Raw genomic sequence first — 21,942 nt, forward strand, 5'->3', positions numbered from 1 at the left:
ATGGGCGGGGCCGGCCGTGGGGTTGGGGAGTGCAGGGGGCGGGTAGGAGGAGGAAGGCGCTGGCGGGCAGTGATGGCGGCGGGTGATGGGGACGTGAAGCTAGGCACCCTGGGGAGTGGCAGCGAGAGCAGCAGCGACGGCAGCAGCGAGAGCCCGGGCAGCGCGGGAGCGACAGCGGAAGGGGGCGGCTGGGCGGCGGCGGCGTTGGCTCTTCTGACGGGGGGCGGGGAGATGCTGCTGAACGTAGCGCTGGTGGCGCTGGTGCTGCTGGGGGCCTACCGGCTGTGGGTGCGCTGGGGGCGGCGGGGTCTGGGGGCCGGGGCCGGGGCGGGCGAGGAGAGCCCCGCCGCCTCTCTGCCTCGAATGAAGAAGCGGGACTTCAGCTTGGAGCAGCTGCGCCAGTACGACGGGTCCCGCAACCCGCGCATCCTGCTCGCGGTCAATGGGAAAGTCTTCGACGTGACCAAAGGCAGCAAGTTCTACGGCCCGGGTGAGGAGTTGGAAGGGGAGGGGAAGGACCCCCTGCAGCTCAAGCACGACCCCCTTCGGACGGGGAGGCCTCTGGGCACCGGGTTAGTTTGCCCAGCCTTCTCGTCGCCTGGACCCCCGCGCCTCGGCCGCCGCACCTGGGACGGCCCGGCCGGGCCCGCCCCTACACACACACACCCCTCCCCCGTGTTGCGTACACCTCCAGCTCTTGCCCCGAAACCAGGAGTCCCTGGTGGCGCGCCAGCGACCAGCTCTCAACCTTCATCTTTTTCCATGCCATTTCTCCTCGCAGTGTTTTTTTGTTTTTGTTTTTGTTTGTTTTTGCTGGATTTTTAACAATCGCTATAGTTGTCACCGGTCAACGCTGTGCCTAAACCTTTCTTGAGTCTCCTGATTTCTAGAATAGGTGGGGCAGCATGGAAGGAAGATTTCTGAAGTTGGGACCTAAACTAAAGTTTTAGGCTCTGTAATTCACAGCTTTCTTTTCCTGTCTTTTTTTTTTTTTTTTTTTTTTTTTTTGGCCACTGATCTCCTTTTTCCCTCTCTGTTACTCTCCGTAAGGCCACGTTTAGGGTCATATAAAATCCCAACCCTCCAGTCTCTGAAGTCCGGGCGTATAAGCAACACCTCGGACTCTTTTTAAACCAGTTTTAGTTCGGAGATGCTTTCCAAGATTAACAAGGTATGTCGCATGAGGACAGACAAGAATGCAGGTCTTATTATAAGACTGGTAAGGATATTCGCCCTGAGTTTTGGGGGTGGAGCTCTTAATACCCAGCAGGCGTGTCTCTGGTTTTTTTTTCTCTCTCTCTTTTCAAGTACACGTTGATAATGACTTGTGTTTTCACTTAGCGGAACTGGGAAGAAAAAACTTAGAAGAGCTATAGATTCATACCCTCCATGTACCATGCAAGTTAAAGATTTTTAGAACTTTGTTTTCAGAGAACTGTGTGTAGGGTAGTTGATTTAGAAGCCCTTCTTTTACAGTGTGGTTGTAGCATACATTTTGGGTTGTGCTAATAAACTCCAGACTCATGGAACCTGTTGGTATATCATGCAGTTAAGCAACATACTAAGCTTTAAAAAAAGTGACTACAATAAGAATAAATAATTAAATTAGAGACCTAAAGTGACCTGTTATTGGAGAGAGTACATGCAAGCCTTAAAATCATAGGTTGGCAGTCTGGAAATAAGCTGGATTTGTCCTTCATTTAATCTGTGAGTTTATGAGATTTATTGACACATACAAATATATACTTCTGGTTTCAGTGCCTGATAGCTGTGATAGTTTAGAAGTGCTTTGGTTTGTAGTTTGTTCATTGGAATAGGGATAAGAAATAGGAGATTTTTGGTGTGAATTATGTAATTTATTTCTTAGTTGTCTGTACTTCTGTATATATATACACATTCAATCCAACCAAGTAAATACATAGCTTACAAAGTTTTTGCTTCTGATTATATAAATATGAACACAAGATGCCCACCTACTTTATATCAGCTGAAATGGTTAATACATATTTGTTTACTTAAGCACACGTGGGACGAGACTAGGACCAAAGTACAATATTTAAACAGGCCAAATTAAATAAATTCTTTTTTAAATCAAGGATTTACATAGCATTTTATACCTAGTGCAAGCTTCTTCCCCATTGGAAAATGTGTGTTAAGTGATTAGAAATCCTGTACAGGTTTAAATTTTTAATATAGACCTGAACCAGCTAAACGATCAGCTTTTGTAGCCTCTGTCTGAACTGCCACTGAAGAAAACAAAGTATATTAGTACAAAGAATCTTATTAGTCCTCACACATTATGCCTTGTCAGTATCTGAAAATAGCTAGGAGAGACAGTCATAGAAACAGTTTGACAGTCTCCAGTGGCAAATGTTTGTTCTGTGATAGAAATTAAAAATTAAAGCCGGGCACAGTGGCTTACGCCTGTAATCCCAGCACTTCAGGAGGCCGAGGCAGACAGATCACCAGAGGTCAGGAGTTCGAAACCAGCCTGGCCAACATGGTGAAACCCCGTCTCTACTGAAAATACAAAAGAATTAACCAGGCCTGGTGGTGGGTACCTGTAATCCCAGCTACTCAGAAGGCAAAGGCAGGGAGAATTGCTTGAACCTGGGAGATGGGGGTTGCAGTGAGCAGAGATCGCGACATTGCACTCCAGCTTGGGCGACAGAGTGAGACTCCGTGTCAAAAAAAAAAAAAAATGTTTAAGAGTCATAGGTGGTAGATTGCTTTTGTATGGTTATGTGCATTGAGGGAGGCTTCTGAGATTACCATGGAGAAGTCAGTTTTAGATTAGTTTCTCTCAGTTACTAGGTTCTGATTAACAACCTGAAAGTGATATCCAGTTATTCTGCAGTTGCTCAACAACCTGACAGATATTTGAATATTTTATTATTGAAAGGAAACTTAAAGCCAGATCATTTTATGGGCTTATAACATGTTGATATTTCATATTAATAGAAAATGTAACAAGTAGTACTTTTAAAAAAATCTTAAAGCCAGATTTCTGGCTATAAAACAGATGCAAGTTCAGTTTTGCTTTTAATTTTTATTTTCATCCTCAAATTAAGCAGTTTTGTAGTAGAATAATTCAGAAGCAGTAATTGGTAGTTTCTATGCCTAGCCAATATGTACTCTCATTTCACAATAGTTTTAGGATTAAATTTTGTTTTGTGAGACTTTTCCATAAAGCTGAACATACACTTATTTTTAGTCACACATTTTTAAAGTTCAGGCTCTTAAAAATTAAATATTCACAAGATAGTTTGGTGGAGAAAACGCACTTTGGCAAACAGTTGGCATTAACTATATTTGTCAATATTAGATTTAGTAACAGGTCAGGCACTTGGCCATCATATGAGGAAAGTTTGGTCATGTAAAAGACAGTGAATTTGGGAGGAGAAAGAAAACCAGATTTGTTAAGCATCTACTATATCAGATCCATTAATTTTTTATCTTCATAATTCCTCGGTAAAGTTGGTAAGTATTCCTGTTCTACTTGGGGAGTCTGGGGTTTAGGTATTTTAGGTAAATTGGCTTGGATCACACATATATCTGGTAAATCCAGGCATATGTTACCACAAAGCTTATCTATACTATTTCTAGTGAACTGCATTCTGTGATAAACTTGTAGAGAACCTTTTATTTTCCTAACTCACCAAGAACAACTTCTAGAGAATCTTACTGTTATTTTTCTTGTTTTTTGTTGTTGTTTTAACCAAGTCTTACTCTGTTGCCCAGGCTGGAGTACAGTGGTGCAGTCTCTACTCATCGCACACTCCACCTCCTGGGTTCAAGTGATTCTCCTGCCTCAGCCTCTCCAGAGTAGCTGGGATTACAGACACATGCCACCACGCCTGGCTAATTTTTATATTTTTAGTAGAGATGGGGTTTCATCATGTTGGCCAGGCTGGTCTCGAACTCCTGACCTCAGGTGACCCACCTGCCTCCACCTCCCAGAGTGTTGAGAGTACAGGTGTGAGCCACCTCGGTGGGCTGTTGTTTTTCTTTATATCCTCCCTGGTTCCCATAAATCCAAGGATTTAAACTCTCATAAAAACATGTTTTCTGCTGGGTGTAGTGGCTCACACCTGTAATCCCAGTTCTTTGGGAGGCCAAGGCAGGCAGATCACCTGAGGTCAGGAGTTCGAGACCAGCCTGGCCAACGTGGTGAAACCCTGTCTCTACAAAAATACAAAAAAAATTAGCTGGGTATGATGTCAGGTGCCTGTAATCCCAGCTAATCAGGAGGCCGGAGAATCGCTTGAAGCCGGGAGGCAGAGGTTGCAGTGAGCCGAGATCACCCCACTGAACTCCAGCCTAGGTGATAGAGCAAGACTCCGTCTCAAAAAAAAAAAAAAAAAAAAAAAAAAAACATGCTTTCATGGCTTTATGTTATGCTGCCCAAAATAGTGGCCACAAGTGGGTAATTAAATGTAAATTAATTAAAATTAGATACAATTAAAAACTGAGTTCCTTAGTAACACTAGTCACATATAAAGTGCTCAGGCCCACCATGGCTACCATTTTGGACAGTATGCTTTGTATTTTTTCAGATTGTGAGATTGGCATGCCACCTACAGCACTAACAAGGCGCCTTACAGAGTATTCCTGTCTTCCCAGAGAGTTATTGAAAACACCATTGATTCTAAAGGTCGGAGGAGAAGGAGGAGGAAACTTCATTGATGAGCTTAGTATCTCTAAATTGCAAACAGCCCTGTGAGATTTGCCCAAAGCGACATATCTAGTAGGTGGCAACACTAAAAATTAAATCCTGGTTTACCTAGCTTCAATCTTTTCACATTGTATCACAACATGATCTATTCAGTTTCACATGTTTACAGAATCATAAGTTTTGAAGACTTAAATAGCTAGTATAATTTTTTTAACAATTTAATATTGCAATGGAACTTCACTAAAACTGTGCTTTTATATTTTTGGAATGGCAAAAAACTTGATGTTTTTGATAGTTTATCTCACATTCTTGAAACTTAGATATACTGCTGCTCCCTTATTCCAGGTAGAGTATTCTTTGACATACACCAAAGCTATGTTTTTTCCAACTTATCTTTTAAATTCCACTGAACGAAAAAAGTCACATAAGAAGAACCCTATGAGATACCTAATATTTAGGAGTTTGGGGAAAAGAACATATGTACCTTGGAGGACAAATACTTCATTTTCAACTTTATCTTCAATATGTTCACTCTTAACACTTTAGTTTGCAGAATTGCAAACTCTGTTTTTGCAGAGTTCCAACATAAAGACCAGACCCAATCTTACCTACTTCTTCATGGATGTCCTAAAGTTGACACTACCCACCTCTCATCTCAGCTTCTTGCTTTGAAGCCAACTGGCTTTGTTGTTTGGGCTAATGCCCATATGCATCTGTTACCTACCAGTGAGATAAAAGGATTAGCTAAGTTTCCTGATGAATTTTTATATTCTGCTCCAATTTCTACTTGTTATTTCCATTATAACTACTTAGTTGACTTCTCTGAATTCGTCATCATCCCATTGTTTTTAATCTTTGAGGGAATTGTATTTGTGTTAAATACTAAAACAAATTATAAAAGGATAGCTTGAAACCAGAAGCTGTTATTAGGGGTGGAAGAAAGGAGTAGATTTAATAACATCTGAAATTAGCCATTCAAGTTCTTTCAGTCATTTTTTCAACACTGACATAGGCCACTCCTTTCCCTGTGTACCCATGACATATATGACTATATAGCTCCTGTATTCTTTTGGAATCTATATTCAGTCTCAAGATCTTTAATAATAGGATTCCAGCCCATTTTTAAATACTGGGAAAGACTTTTTAAATACTGAGAAAGAGGGGCCAGGCGCAGTGGCTGGTAATCCCAGCACTTTGGGAGGCCAAAGTTGGCGGATCACGAGGTCAAAAGATCGAGACCATCCTGGCTGACTTGGTGAAACCCTGTCTCTACTAAAAATATAAAAATTAGCTGGGCATGGTGGTTTGCGCCTGTAGTGTCAGCTACTCAGGAGGCTGAGGCAGGAGAATCGCTTGAACCCGGGAGGTGGAAGTTGCAGTGAGCCAAGATCATCACTGCATTCCAATCTGGCTACAGAGCAAGACTGTCTCAAAAAAAAAAAAAAACAGATATGAGAAATGGAGTTAACTGAGTCTTCAAAACAGATGTGTCCCTATCCTCATGGAGTTAATAGTCTATTATAGAAGACAGGCAGTAAACAAGAATTTCAGTATGTAATTATCTGTCATTAAATATGCTATAAAAAATTAATAGAATGGGAATAGAGGATAACAAAGGACTTTATTTAGATTAAGTGGCTAAGCAAGGTTACCTTTTTTTAAAATATTAGATTGTCAAGAAAAAGGGCTTGACATTTAAGCAAAAACATAACAGAGCCAGCCATACAAAGATTGGGTATGAGAATGTTCTGAAGCAGGGCTGGGCATGGTGGCTCACACCTGTAATCCCAGCACTTTGGGAGGCCACTGAGGGCGGATCATAAGGTCAGGAGTTTGAGACCAGGCTGAACAGCATGGTACAACCTTGTCTCTACTAAAAATACAAAAATTAGAAGGGCATGGTGGCACATGCCTGTAATCCCAGCTACTCGGGATGCTAAGGCAGGAGAATCGCTTGAATTCGGGAAGCAGAGGTTGCAGTGAGCTAAGATGGCGCCATTACACTTCAACCTGGGTGACAGAGTAAGACTGTCTCAAGAAAAAAGAATGTTCTGAAGCAAGATTATTATTATGCTTACCATACAGAGCAAAGCCATCTAACAGTAGATTAGAACTGATCATATTAGAAACATCTTTAACACTTGATTTTTCAGATTTGACTTCAGCCTTTATCTGATCAGTATTAATATAGTGTTTCATTTAATTTTCTATCCCTTTATTTTTAGTCAATCTGTATTGTTTCATTTTTCTCACATTAATGACATGTAGCTGGATTTTTTTTATTAAATCTAATATTAGCACTGTGTCCTTTAATTAGTGTATATGTTTCATGATTACTGGTATATTTAGGTTTCTATCTTCTTTTTTATGATTTCTCTTTACCTTACTTTTCTTTGCTTCTTTTCCTACTATTTTTCCTTCTCAGATTGATTTTTTTATTTCTTCCACTTTCTCTCCTCTGTTGATTTAGATATATTCTATTTCTGTCCTTTTGGTGATTTCCTTTCGTTTTTGCTTTGGATGACTATCCTCTGCTGCTGAACAATACAAGAATTTTAGTTAAACATCATTTTAGTGTGAATTAGAGAAAACTGCCTATTTAAGATACTTTTCTGACATTTGACAGATTATTTGTTAATAAATATGCTAAAGTGCTGTGACTACAAATATGGATAGTAACCCCTGAATCATATGTTGAGGCCCTCATTGGAAAGCTTTAACTGATTCCTCCTTCCTCCTGTTTTCCACAGTATCACTATTAGACTTTAGTTCTACTGCATTTTTTTCAAACTTCACCCCCAAATTGGTAACATTATCATCTTTTTTAAATAGTCCTTGTTTAAATTTACCAACATAGTTATTATTTTTTAATTCACTGTTGCCTATTGCATCTCATTTCTTTGTTTGGAGTTCACTTTTTATTTTAGTGAGGTGTTTCCTATAGTTTTTCACTGGCAGGAAAAAAATTTTTTATTTGTCCTCACTCAGGAATAATAGTTTGGGTTTAGAATATAAAATTGTAGATTGGGCCAGACACAGTGGCTCATGCCACTTTGGGAGACCAAGGTAGGAGGACTGCTTGAACCCAGTAGTTCAAGACTAGCCTGGGCAATATGGCGAGACCCTGTCTCTACACAAATATTAAAAATTAGCCAGGCATAATGGTGTGCACCTGTGGTCCCAGCTACTCAAGAGGCTGAGTTAGGAAGATTGCTTGACTCCAGATCAGTGAGCCGTGATCACACCACTGCACTCCAGCCTGGGTGATAAAGTGACACCCTGTCTCAAAAAAAAAAAAGAAAACTGTAGATTGACCTTGTTTTACCTCAACTCTTCAGTAGCATTATGCCACTGTTTTCCACTGGTGAGAAGTCAGCTTGTAGTTCGGGTTTACTTTTAATAATCTGTTTGTTCCCTTTGGTCGTAGTTGAGATTCTTTTGTCTTTGGGGTTCTGCTCTTTTACTAGGATTTGTTCAGGTGTGGATTTGATGTGATTTACCATGTACCAAACTCTACTCAAGTATGTGGATATATTGTCCTTTTTTTCAGAAAATTTGCTGTTAACTTTTTCAGGTGCCTCCTCCATTATCTCTGTTCCTTCCTCTGGAATTCTTAATAGATATACGTTAGGGTTTCATTCTGTTCTTAATGTCTCTTAATCTTAGGTACCATTTCTTAATAATTTTAAGCAAATTTACTTTAGTTCTTTAATCTGCTTCTATTTATTCTTGGGATGCCAGTTCTCCTATCTGTTATATGTGTTCATTCTCCATGATGGTTTGTTTCTTCATGTAGTTTATATTTTTTATTGTGAACTTACTATCTTCAGTAGTTACTTTTTTTGATTTTGGAGTATTTCCTATAAAATTCCATGAGCCTAGTTTGTAGAAGTGGTCCTGTAAAGTGGTTTGGGTATGTTGCAAAATAGGGCCTCACATAATTTAAAACAATGATTTTTAAATTAGGTAATATGTGCCCAAGATAGAAAATTCAAAAGGATATAGAGTGAAAAATAAGTCTACTTCCCACTACTACTACCAGCCACCCTGTTCCCTTCCAGAGAGGCAAAGGACCAGTCTACGTATTGTTCCAGAGCTATTTTGGGTACAAGTACAGGCATGTGGATATCTTCCTCCCCACACACACACTAATTATAGTATACTATACATGTCCTTCACAATATTTTAATATCACAAGAGCCTTTCATAGCAGTATAGAGAACCATCTTATTCTTTTGAATACATGCATAATAGTCTGTTATATGAATAAGTCATAATTTAACAGTCCACTGTTACATTTGTTTTCAATCTCTTGTTATTGCATGATGCTGCAATATTCATGTACATGTCATTTTACATGTGTAAAATTATGATTATAAAGTAAATTCCTGGAAATAAAATTACTGACACTTGGGGTATGGACATTATTAATTTGGATACTTGTCTCCAAACTGCCCTTCAGAGAGGTTGGATCAATTAACATTTGATGAAAATGCCCATTTCTCACTTCTTGCAAAAAATGTGGTATTAAATTTCTTGGTCTCTGTCCATTTGAGAGGTTAAAATGGCATCTCAATATTTGTTTAAATTTACATTTCTCATTTTCTTAGTGAGGTTGGACTTCTTTTTAAAAAGTTGAGTCATTTATCTTTCTTTTTCTACAAATGGTTTATTCATATATCCATTGCCACAGTTTTTCCTTTTTTTCTTTTTTCTTTTTTTTTTTTTTTAAAGACAGAGTTTCGCTCTTGTTGCCCAGGCTGAAGTGCAATGGCACAATCTTGGCTCACCACAACCTCCGCCTCCCAGGTTGAAGCGATTCTCCTGCCTCAGCCTCTGAGTACCTGGCATTACAGGCATGTGCCACTATGTCCGGCTAATATTGTATTTTTAGTAGAGACGGGGTTTCTCCATGTTGGTCAGGCTGGTCTCGAACTCCCAACCTCAGGTGATCCCCCCACCTCTGCCTCCCAAAGTTTTGTATTGCAGGTGTGAGCCACTGCGCCCGGCCTTGCCCAATTTTTCAATCATTGTGTTAATCTTACAGATTTTAGGTGTTCTTTGTAAAGTAAATCAGCCTTTGCTGTAAATATTTTTTCTAGTTTGTCTTTTTACTTATTTATGGGTTGTTTTTTTTTTTTAACCACACAAATTTTTGGTTGTATGTATTCAAATTTATCTTATTTTATGGCTGCTAAGTTATGTATTATATTTAAAGATTTTATGCACTTTAAAATGTTTTTTAAAATCTGTAGTTTTTTTGGTACTTCTGGGGTTTCAGGTTTTTAGTTCCATTTGAAATTGATTTTGCTTTAAGATGTGAAATTAGAGTCCAGATTTGATGGGGTTTTGTTTTTTAACAGACGGTTATCTAGTTGTCCCAACATGTTTCCCAAAAAGGGAAATAATCCCCTTTTCCCAACACTTGAAGTATTGTCTTTAGTGTTCATTAATCCCTATAGATATTTGAGTTTATTATTATTATTATTATTTGCCTTGGAATTCTCATTCTGTGTGGGTTGGATAAATTCAGGCCCCACTCCCAGTCTTCCTTCCCCGAGCCTACCTGTGAACCCTGGAGCTAAGGCCCATGCCCTCAGTCCACGGTGTTGTTGAGAGCTTTTGATAATACCTCAAATTTCAGAAGCAAGATTGTACTTTCAGTCCCTTATGGAATCTTACTATTCAAGAGATTATCTGGTTCGGCCTCAACTTACTTTAGGCAGGTAAAGTAATATCCCAAATTTATATTTGAGGGATCTAAGGACTACAGAGATTGAGACTTGTTCATTGTTATTTGTCAGGGGGATCATCTAGAACCCAAGAATCTGTCTTCTTGTGGGGTATTCTTTCAGTTTCACTATACTACATTCTCTCTCAAAGTCTTGGGACTTACTGGTCTTAAGTATAAAGAAATATTTATTCATTCAGTTAATCACTTTTACCTTTTGCCTCATTTGTTGATAGGTTCATTATAATCTTACTTGAAATAAATTACCCAATACTAAGTATTATTAGATCAGTTTATAATTACAAAAGATTATTGTGAAAACAGGCCTGAAAACTGCACTGTTTATAAACGTCAGTAAATTAAAGTTCATCTTGAGATCTATGGTTGTTTTCTTTTTTTTTTTTTTTAATTTAAATTTTTTAAAAAAAATTCTTCCCCCCCCCCAAAGATGGGGTTTCTCCTTAATGGCCAGGCTGGTCTTGAACTCCTGACCTCAGGTGATCCACCCACCTCAGCCTCCCAAAGTGCTAGGATTACAGGCGTGAGCCACCGCACCCAGCAAGATCTAGTTTTTAAACAGTGAGAATAACTCAAATATCCATTCAGAAACACTAAGGTAGCTATATAATTATCCTAATAATCACAAAATTATCTGTTACTACATATTTTATTGACTTCTTCCTGAGATTTTCTGTTTATTAAATTATTTAAAACATTTTACAATGAGCATATGTTGTTACCGTTTCAAGAATATGTCACTTCATTCTAACTGATTGTATTAAAGTAAGCAGTTTTAGGATACAGTAACAGGTTTATTGAACTTTAAAATATCTTAGGCACAAATTGGGTTGACTTTAAAAACGAAATGAGGCGGTCACAGTGGCTCACACCTGTAATCCCAGTGCTTTGGGAGGCCGAAGTGGGCAGATCATGAGGTCAGAAGTTCAAGACCAGCCTGGCCAACATAGTGAAACCCCGTCTCTACTAAAAATACAAAAATTAGCGGGGTGTGGTGGCATGTACCTGTAGTCTCTGCTACTTGGGAGGCTGAGGCAGGAGAATCACCTGAACCAGGGAGGTGGAGGTTGTAGTGAGCTGAGACTACACCTTTGCACTCTAGCCTGGGTGACAGGAGTGAGACTCTGTCCCAAAATAAAAAGAAAAACTAAATGAAATCTGAATTCTGACTAGTATACTATCATGTTGGTATATTTAACGAAAAGCTTTGAAATAAAATTTATCTTTAAATTGATGTCCTTAAAATATTTGTTATATTTCAGAATATTTGTTATATTTCAGAGTAACTGCTTTGAATAATGCTGTTCATTTTTTGTGGCAAGAATTTGCTTAAAATTGGCAATCTATTTTTGTATCAGCATATTTTAATATTTGATAAAGCAAAAGAATTTAATTCTTTCAGTTGTTACTGAACTGTTAGTATCTAAATTAGCCTTAATAATAGAAAACCAGATCAGTTTACATAAACTAGCTGTTTTAGGCCAGGCACAGTGGCTCATGCCTATAATCCCACCACTGTGGGAAGTCAAGGTGAGTGGATCACCTGAGGTCAAGAGTTCAAGACCAGCCTGGCCAACATGGTGAAATCTCCTCTCTACCAAAAATACAAAAAATTAGCCAGGCATGGTGGTATACCCTGTAATCCCAGCTACTCAGGAGGCTGAGTGAGGCTGGATAATTGCTTGAACCCAGGAGGTAGAGGTTGTAGTGAGCTGAGATCACATCACTGCACTCCAGCCTGGGCAAGAAAATGAGGCTGTGTCTCAAAATAATAATAAAAATAAGTAAATAAGTAAATTGTACCATGCCTGCAGACTTAAACCATTTCAAATTTGCTTTATTTGGGTAGTTCCCTGTTGTTCTAGTATTATGATTAGCCAAGTATAGTTATCAAAATACTAGAATTGGTAAATATTTAGGTTTGTTATGTCAGGGGATAGTGGAATGGAAAAATATTGATATTGATGACTTTTCATATACACTTCTGGTTGTATTATGAACGCAGGGAAATATCCTTTCAGTAGACCTCAAATCCTCCTTCCTCAGAGTAACCTGTCTAGTTCCAACTTTAGTTCCTGGTGCTATATTCCTGAGGGCCTTACAGGAGCTGGGCATGGTTGCTTAGGCCTATAATTCTAGCACTTTGGGAGGCAAAGGTGGGAGGATTGCTTGAGGCCAGGAGTTCAAGACCACCTGGCCAACGTAATGAAACTTTGTCTCTACAAAAAATAAAAGAAATTAGCCAGGCCAATGACCAGCTATTTGGGAGATTAAGGCAGGAGGATCACTTGAGCCCAGGAGGTAGAGGCTACAGTGGGCTATGATTGAGCCATGATTGAGCCACTGTGCTCCAGCTTGGGTGACAAAGTAAGACCCTGTCTCAGAAAAAAAGAAAAAAAAATGTGTTCAATGGTCTTACAGGAAAGAGCATAGAAGGACCTTTGCAGAAGTTAAATGCTTCCTGAGGGAAATTCTAAACATATGGAGAAGACAGCTTAATATAGTTTAGGGAGTGGGGGAGTATGTTAATCACTGAATTATTCTTTTCCATTCACGAGCCAACAGAAGATCATTTGTCTAGACTTTGGCTTGGATTATTAACTGTTGACTTGAGTTCACTCCTACCAAGTCAGTCATTCCCCACCCCCTGTACCCCAGAAAAAGCATATTTTATGAAATTTTGTTTTGTTTTTATATTCATTCAGTGTTGAAGCTTCCTTGGGGAAGCTGGTAGAGAAATTTACTAGAGAATGTACTGGTATATATTAATATACTCAATGATGGAAGGTTTTCTGATTGCCGTTTTTATAATGATTTTATTTTCTCTCCTTTGTATCATTTAAATGTGTTTTATGGTTTATACTCAGAAGTACCCAAAGTAGATTAATGTTTGCAGGCTATGGAGATAAATACTATAATAGAATGCTAAGAAAAGCTTGTTGTACAGCTTTTATGTTAATTATCTTCCATTTTGATTTAATAAGTATTCTAAAATTTTCATTCCCTTGAAATGTTGTAAATAGTAAATGCTCGTTTTCGTAGTTGTCACTCCATCTTTGCGTTTGTGAGTCTTCTATGTGTTTTCTTGAGGTGTACTGTTCGGAGGATTTAGGAAAGTAGAAATAGTACTCCCGGTTCTGTCAGTAATTTTAGGCAAATCACACTGAATGCCTCTGCTCCTGTTTTTTTATCTGCCAAGTGGGGAAGGCAAAGTCTGTCCCTTCCACTTTGGGAAACTCTGAGAGAGGAAAGTGAGGTTGCTGGAAAATTCTTTTAAAAATTGAAACTATCATTTTCCATTTGTAGATTGTTACAGCCTTTATTAGTTTTATTTTTCCTTTTGTATGATTCACTTTTTTGCTTTTTTAAGTTTATAAGCATTGGTCCATTCAGCATTAAGACTAAATACAATGTTTGTAGTTTTTTTTGTCATTGTTTCTCAGGAAATTTTTTTTTAAATCACGCTAGTTCTCTGTCTCTGTCTCTCTCCTTGTTCTCCTGGAAACGCCCATTGTCACAAAGCATGTACAATTTTGCATGCACATGTGCATGCACACACAAACATACAGACATAACTGGTTAATACCCTTTTTTTTGGTTGGTTTTTTTTTTGAGAAGGAGTCTTGCTTTGTCACCCAGACTGTAGTGCAGTGATGTGATCTCAGCTTACTGCAACCTCCACCTTGTGGGTTCAAGCAGTTCTCCTGCCTCAGATTCCCAAGTAGCTGGGATTACACACGTGCATCACCACGCCCAGCTAATTTTTGTAATTTTAGTAGAGACAAGGTTTCACCATGTTGGCCAGGCTGGTCTCTAAACTCCTGACCTCAAGAGATCCACCTGCCTAGGCCTCCCAGAGTACTGGGATTACAGGCTTGAGCCACCAAACCAGCCTGGTTAATACCCTTTTGCATGTCAGTTGAGGTGATGGGAAAAGTTTGAAGGTTACGAATATTGGCTAGTGGTAAATTGTGTTTCATATCTTATATAGAAGACACATTTGAAAGTAAAAAAAAATGGTGGCCCATGTTAATAGACTGATTAAATAAATTACAGGTACACATCCATTCATTGATAAATAATTGTTGATAGTTATATGATACTAAGTAGCAATATGAAAAATGCAATAAGAATAAGAAAAGCAGAATAAATGTACTTTACTGGAACTGTTACCTTTATTTTCATGTTACTATATCAATACCTATTAATGCTACTTTTAAAATTTATTGCTAGTGCTACGTCTATCTAGTTCCATGCAGTAAACTTTTCAAAAGAATGAATTTATAGTACTGTGCTGTTAGCAACTCAAATTAATACTCATAAATGCTTAGATATCTATTTAAGTGAAACTTTGTTTGATATCTACTCTCGAAAGGTGCAGAGACTTTTTGACACATAACTTTCAATTTCCTAAATACGTTTACATATGAATATAATCATTTCAGTCATTTAAAAATCAAGGAATTTTTAGTTTTTTCTGCTTGTTTACTTAACAGGATATACTTTGTTCTTTTATTTATAAGCCTTCCTTTCACCACTCTGTTGTTCATACTAGTGTCTTTGCTTACCATAAGTGAATCTGTTTAAAAAGTCAGAATCTTGAGTCTCTTTTTATTTGGAACTACAGCTGAGTCATTTGGAAGAAAGTTATTATGTTCCTACTTTATGCCAGGCACGGTCCTAGGCATTGAGGATATGACAGTGAACGAATTGCTGCTCTCAAGGACAGACCTTGGGAATGGTTTCCTTCTGTTAACCCATCAGTCGTGCCATTTCTCCTCAGAGAGAATGGTACCTAATTCCTTGGATAAAATGCTAATTATTCATCCTGGTCAACATGGTGAAACCCCATGTTGACCTCGAAAACTACAAAAATTATCTGGGCATGGTGGTGTGTGCCTGTAATCCCAGCTACTCAGGAGGCTGAGGCAGGAGAATTGCTTGAACTAGGGAGTTGGAGGTTGCAGTAAGTTCTAGTTCTCTGGAGCTGTTATTTTCCTTAATGACTTTTCTTGGTTTATATAGATAATTGTATATATGTTATGATAGATGATTTATTTTTAATATGGATCTTTTTTAATTAAACCATTCGGCAAAGATTTTTTAAATGGGTGTTAGGCACTGAACTAGTCACTGGGACCACAAAGATGATAGTCTCTGTTCTCATAGAATTACAACCTGCATCAGGATAGCAAAAAAAAAGTTATAGATTGACAGTTCAGCTGCGTCTTTACATAGTAAATGATGTTCTGTTGATTTTTTTTTGATGCCACTATTAATTAATAGCAATCAGTAAACATTATTTCCCTTCAAGCAAACTGGCTTCTAAACCTAACCACTTAAGTTTCTTCTTCTCCCTCATTACCTCACAACCATTTTGAATATAAGTTTGGGGGTATCTGAAGTAATTGAAATTGAGGGTTTTAAGATCTAAGTGAAAAAAAGCTTTACTTTGGTCAAAAGGCAGATTTCCAACAAATTTTTTTCTCATTATTTTACCTAGTATCTGCCCATGTTTTAAAATTAAGGATACTAATTTCAATTCCAAATGTGAATTTTGAGGGGTTTTTTTTGGGAGGGGAGGGAGGCGGTTCCTTTGAGACATTCTAAAATATTGTTAGGTGATCTAAAGAATTTTTTTTCTTTTTTCCAGAAGGTCCATATGGAATATTTGCTGGTAGGGATGCCTCCAGAGGACTGGCAACATTTTGCCTAGATAAAGATGCACTTAGAGATGAATATGATGATCTCTCAGATTTGAATGCAGTACAAATGGAGAGTGTTCGAGAATGGGAAATGCAATTTAAAGGTACTTGCATTTTACTGGATTCTTTGGAAAATTAAATATTTGCTCAAAGAAAATATATACTATTTTACGTGCTTAAGAGCCTAAGGTTATCATCTGTTTTCATTGCCATCATTATTTGATAATATTTTTAAAGGTAGCTGAAGCTGGGTGTAGTGGTGGTCACCTGTGGTCCCAGCTGCTGATGGGGATCTCTTGAGCTTGGGAGTTCAAGGACTAAGTTCAAGGACTAACCTGGGCAACATAGTGAGACTTGTCCAAAATAAAAAAAAAAGAAATTGCAAAAAATAGTTAAATAAAAATATGATTGTTACATGTGATAATTATTTTGAAAATCCATATTTAAAAATTGACTTGTTACAAACCGTAAGCCTCATAAAAATTGTGATACTTGTATTTTTTTAAAGCTTGTGCATTAAGATTTAGTTTTTTTTAAATATAGGCTTATATTTAAAACCGAATAGATTACTGATTTCAATACTGTAATTTATTCCAAAATGATTTTACAGGTCTTATGCTGAAAATGTAAATTAAAAATATCGTTCCCCTTTGTTGTTCCCTCATAACATCAGTTTTTACCACTTGGGTGACGCTGTCTCAGTTATCTGACCCCCGGATCCCTTGAACAGCTATTCTGGCTTGGCACTTGTACTAGCTCTACCATATGAATCAGTCCTCTTATCTAATCCTCTTGACGGTCAATTCATTCACTTAACCTGGGCTTAATTCACTTAACCTAGTTTTCATTTTCTGATCAAGAAACAAATAAGCATGTATTACTTTCTGCATACAGTGTTCCAAATAAAACACCTGATAACATACAAACAAGCAAAATAACAGCTCTAAGAAGTTAATTTGATGGAGGAAAGAACAGTAGTATTACAGGGTCCATACCCTGAGACCTCAAAGCACGTAGGGTAACAAGTAACAAATAAATTTTTGTCTCCTCATTTAGTTTATTTTCTTGAGTACTGCTAGCGTATGTCACATTTTCTCCCCAAGAATATTTCTCAATTGGGTCTCCTCAACCATTGATTCTCCATCTTGTGCACCCTTCCACCCTTTCTGCAGCCCCAAGGAAGTCACCATTTCCTTTTTCATGGTCTTCTCTACTCCAAAATATTAGCCCTAATTTTTTTTTCCTCGCTTGTATACAAAGTCCAATATATTTATAGATTTTAAATAACTGTCGGAAGTTCCCTACATTGCCAACTAATGTCTTTAATCATAACATTTTGGGCTATTAAGAGTTAAAGAGTTATTCTGAGACTCAGTGCATATTAAAGTTAGACCAGCTTTAAAGTATATGTCCCCGGGTCTAACCCAAGAGCCTGAGCTGGGTACTGAGATGGGACCTGGACTTTCATTATTTAAAAAGATCTCCAAGTGATTCTGTTGCAGTATCCAACCAAGAACCACAGATACAGAACATCCTCTTGCAAAGAATTCCCACACCTTATTAAGTTCCCTAATCCTGTTTTCTTTCTTTTTATTTATTTATTTTTTCCTTTCTTTTGAGACAGAGTCTCTCTCTGTTGCCCAGGCTGGAGTACAGTGGCGCAGTTGTGGCTCACAGCAACCTCTGCCTTCTGGGTTCAAGCAATTCTCCTGCCTCAGCCTCCCAAGTAGCTGGGATTACAGGCATATGCCACCACATCTGATTAATTTAGTTCTCTAGTCTCGTTTTCTTTTGTTTAAGCTTGACAGTTTTATAAAGACCAGCCATGGTGAAGCAATTTTAGAATCGTATTTAGATAATATTCTAACATTGTCATATTCTATATGATTCTGAAACAAATGCCTTTTCTCTGTATAATGGAATAGTGAAACAGATTTGATCTCCACTGATTTTCTTTTGATGTATCTTTCAGAAAAATATGATTATGTAGGCAGACTCCTAAAACCAGGGGAAGAACCATCAGAATATACAGATGAAGAAGATACCAAGGATCACAATAAACAGGATTGAACTTTGTAAACAACCAAAGTCAGGGGCCTTCAGAACTGCAATTCTTACTCCCTTTCACAGAATGTCCAGCATCTTTGGGTTTGATTCACCTGCTGCGAAAAACATTCAACAAATTGTGTACAAGATAAATGAATCTCACTATGAAGATTTGAATACTAGACATTATTTATGCTGCCAATTCATTTGTTGCAGTTGTTTGTAATGTCTAGTGGGGCTTCATCATCCTGAAAAGAGAGACAGGGATTTTTTTAAAGAGCAAGAAAGTCACAAGATAATTTTTCTTTCCTTTTTTCCTTCTTTCCTTCCTTCCTTTCTCTTTCTTTCTTGTTAAAATATATTGAAGACAACCAGATATGTATTTGATACTCAAGTGTACAAATCTCCTCAAGAAATATCAAGGGACTCCTATGTCACATACTGTGTTTTTATTTTACCATTGGTGAGGGAGGAGACCTGAGCCGGGGAGGTGGTGGGGATACACAACAATTTGAGTAGTTTAGGCTACTGAAACATTAAAATGTGAATTCCCAAACTTTCTTTTTGGCTTTGTCAGGGAAAAGAAAAATATCTTTATTTCTAAGAAATCTTTGGCAATTAAGAGAAGGAATTTCAAGTGGGTTTAAGTCAGAACTAGTTCCCCAGTAGAAAGATCATTTGAAACCAGTTTTTATCCCTTCTCTTTCCTTCCCTTCCCCTCAATCAAATCAATATTAATTGTGCCTTATTTCACTTAACATAGACTTGAATTATTTTTAGGAAAAGCCCCTATAATGAATTCAGAAGTCACTACAAGCAGCATTAAGACTGAAGTTGGAATATTCTGTTGACCACAAAACCTTGATATCATTCTGTATATATAGAATGTAAAAGGAATATTCAGTGTTAACTGCCATATATGTAATATACACAAACTTAATTAGCATTGCAATGGCCAAATGCATTTCCCCGTGCTTTTCTCTTTTCAAAGACATTGAAAAACAAATCAGTTCTTATCCCCTACAGCTGCCTAATTTTAGGAGTCTGACCCTCCATATCTCACTGGTGTGGGTGCATGGGGCTGTGGAGTGGATGTCTGTGTGGGTGTGTCTGAATGTGTGTGAGAGCGCCTTGGAAGGGACTCTTTCTGCAGATACTGTAAATACAAGTACCATTTTAATAAAGCATGTACAATAAACCAAAATAAGCTTGAGTTGGACTTTATATAAAACTGTAAGCCAGTGCATTATGATACAGTTGTAAGATTGTGCATTTGATTCAAGATAAGAAAAATCTTGGAAATGAAAAGCAGACACTGGTTAACCAAGTTGTACACATTGTACCACATTCAGCATAACTTTAGGAAGAAATTCCACTTTGTGGAATGTTCTCTGGAGATCTGAGATTATTCAGGTAAGAATTGGTATATTAAAATGTACATATTTTTACTTTGTATTTTGATGCCAACTGATTATACCAGATTATAGCACTCCAGGTGGTAGTTATTGAACACAAGACATTAAAATATACTGATAGACATTAAATTATTCTTAGGTTGAAAAAGTCCCACATATGTCAGTTATTTAATTTCATTATGACTACTTAGGTTCTGGGTTGGGGATAAGTTCACTTAAAAAGACAACATTTAACAAATCGCCAGTTAAAGACATCTGCTTTATAGATCTTTGCAGAAGCCATCAAACAAGAGGAAACTTAACTGCAACAATAAGCTAAAGTATGTGAAATACTACATTCTATTTGGTCTTGGAGTGTTTTATAGGAAGTTATCTTTAGCCAAATCTTTGCTGAAGACTGGTTGTGGAGTGTTGGTAAATGCTTTGTGTGTTTTTATGTAAAACATTTTCTAAACAAAAAATTTTGTTAAAAGTATATGTCCTCTGTAGTAAACTGATTATATATGAATCATTTGAGCCTAAAGTCTAGTAATAAACTGTACATGTGACTAGAGAAACCCTAAATATACATGCAGTAAAAATTATGTGGTCTGTTAAGAAAAATGAGTAATTTGTGTTTTGGACTTGAAATAAACAGTGTTCTGTAGATAATTCCTCAACTTCAGTTGAATGTTTGTCATTCCCAGGTAGTTTGTCAGGCAGTGTTTGAATGAGGGAACCAGAGCAGTGCTAGTATTGTTCCTGCTGTCGCACACACACACACTCCCGCTTAGCCCTGTTTTCCAGACTTGCCTGATCATTAGAATTGCTTGGGTACAGATTCTTAGCCTTCAATCCAGACCTACCACCTGCTGAGCCATAATTAAAGAGAGTGAGTCTCAGAATTTTTATTTGTAAGGAATGCCTCAGGTAATTGTTATGATCAGGAACATGAGAGATGCTAATTTTTCAAGTTAATATTGTCTGCCTTTGTCAGGTACTTGAAATGGCCGTAGGTAATTTTGGTCTGATTCCCTTCATTTGATTTTGTGTCATTCAGGAGACTTTACAAATTCTGATGTCTTAGAAAACAGCAAATTTTGATAGTCTTTAGATTTTTATCTTTAATGAGTAGTGTTTCCAAGATGGAATATTTCCCACATTAAATCTATACTGTGTGTACTAGCCAGTTTCTCTGCATTAGGAAATGAACCCATACAGTTACAGATCCAGTTTTTTAAAACTTGACTATGGTGCTAAGGCTGCTATGTTTCCTGACAGAAATTCTGTCTACCTTTCTGCAGGTAGATCTGCAGAATCCAACATTACACCTAACTTTACCCACGTTCTCAAAGGTAATTTGCTGAATTAGCACTGGGAGATACTTTGTTCTGTAGAAAACTCAATATTGAATCAGGCTGTCCTTGTCCAAGGATTTCACGTAACTTCTATTGATAACTCAGAAATGCAGCAAGTTGCTAGTAAGACGTGCCATTAACATGTTAACAGTGTAACTACAGAACTTTTATGGATCAGAATACGCGAGTAATACTGTAGTAAAGAATTTATAAAACATAATTTGAGCATACTGAAAATGAGAGTCATGCAATATTGTAGCAATGATGTTGAATGAGTTATTTTAATTCCTCTAAAGTAGCAAATGCTTAAAAGATAGCTTTTGAGAATCATTAGGGTCAGCTATCAATTTGTTAGATGAAATTAATCACAGATATCATCTATTTGTCTATGGCAATAAAGTTCAAATAAAGACCACCCAACTTTCCTGTTTTTAAGCAAAAAGCATCATTCCTAGGCACTATCAGAAAAGCCTGTACAGAAAAATGCCACACTCCTGAGTCACTTTGAGTACCAGCTTTGCATTCGTTCTACCAGGTTGAGAGAGCATTTCGGCTGCTGCAGTTATTCCGTTCAGGAGAGCACTTGACATACTGTGAACACTGACTTATTCTCAAAATTTTTCTTTTACTGTATCCACACAAGATCCAAGAAAACCACGTAATGATGTTTATTGTAAGAAGACTGATCAATATTTGCCTATGTCTTTACTCTGAAAGCATGATTAGAGTGGCTGCATAGTATTGTTCTCAAAGTTCTAGTGAAAAATGCAGGAAGTTCCATATATGGTATGGTCCAGTTTGGTTAAAAAAGAAAATTGAAGGAGTGCATAGTTTAAAAGATAAATCTAGAATAATCGTCATTTTGCTTGATTATAAAATGAACGTATGTTCATGGTACAGAAAAGTGTTGAGAAAATAAGAATTCACCAAAGATCAGATAGCCTTTTCCAAAATCCCTTTTTTTCTCTAATCCCCTTCTATGTATATGAGATTATAGTATATATTTAGAAACTCC

At 37.6% G+C, this 21,942-nt stretch overlaps 1 protein-coding gene across 1 annotated transcript; it reads left to right on the plus strand.

The window, feature by feature from the left end:
* The first annotated feature begins 38 nt into the window (after window positions 1-38).
* PGRMC2 (progesterone receptor membrane component 2) lies at window positions 39-20,249 on the plus strand. Its single transcript, XM_039479103.2, has 3 exons — window positions 39-490; window positions 16,078-16,233; window positions 18,102-20,249. The coding sequence occupies exons 1-3, from the start codon at window positions 73-75 to the stop codon at window positions 18,197-18,199; spliced, it is 672 nt and encodes a 223-aa protein (XP_039335037.2). The 5' UTR covers window positions 39-72; the 3' UTR covers window positions 18,200-20,249.
* Window positions 20,250-21,942: the final 1,693 nt, after the last annotated feature.

The sequence above is a fragment of the Saimiri boliviensis genome, chromosome 3 (genome assembly GCF_048565385.1).
Source record: "Saimiri boliviensis isolate mSaiBol1 chromosome 3, mSaiBol1.pri, whole genome shotgun sequence".
Lineage (NCBI taxonomy): Eukaryota > Metazoa > Chordata > Mammalia > Primates > Cebidae > Saimiri > Saimiri boliviensis.

Bases quoted from the DNA above. Each gene is read 5' to 3' on its own strand.
- PGRMC2 (XM_039479103.2), top strand. From the start codon at position 73: ATGGCGGCGGGTGATGGGGACGTGAAGCTAGGCACCCTGGGGAGTGGC. The intron at 491-16,077 runs GTGAGGAGTTGG...TCTTTTTTCCAG, and splicing joins CAGCAAGTTCTACGGCCCGG to AAGGTCCATATGGAATATTT. The intron at 16,234-18,101 runs GTACTTGCATTT...TGTATCTTTCAG, and splicing joins ATGGGAAATGCAATTTAAAG to AAAAATATGATTATGTAGGC.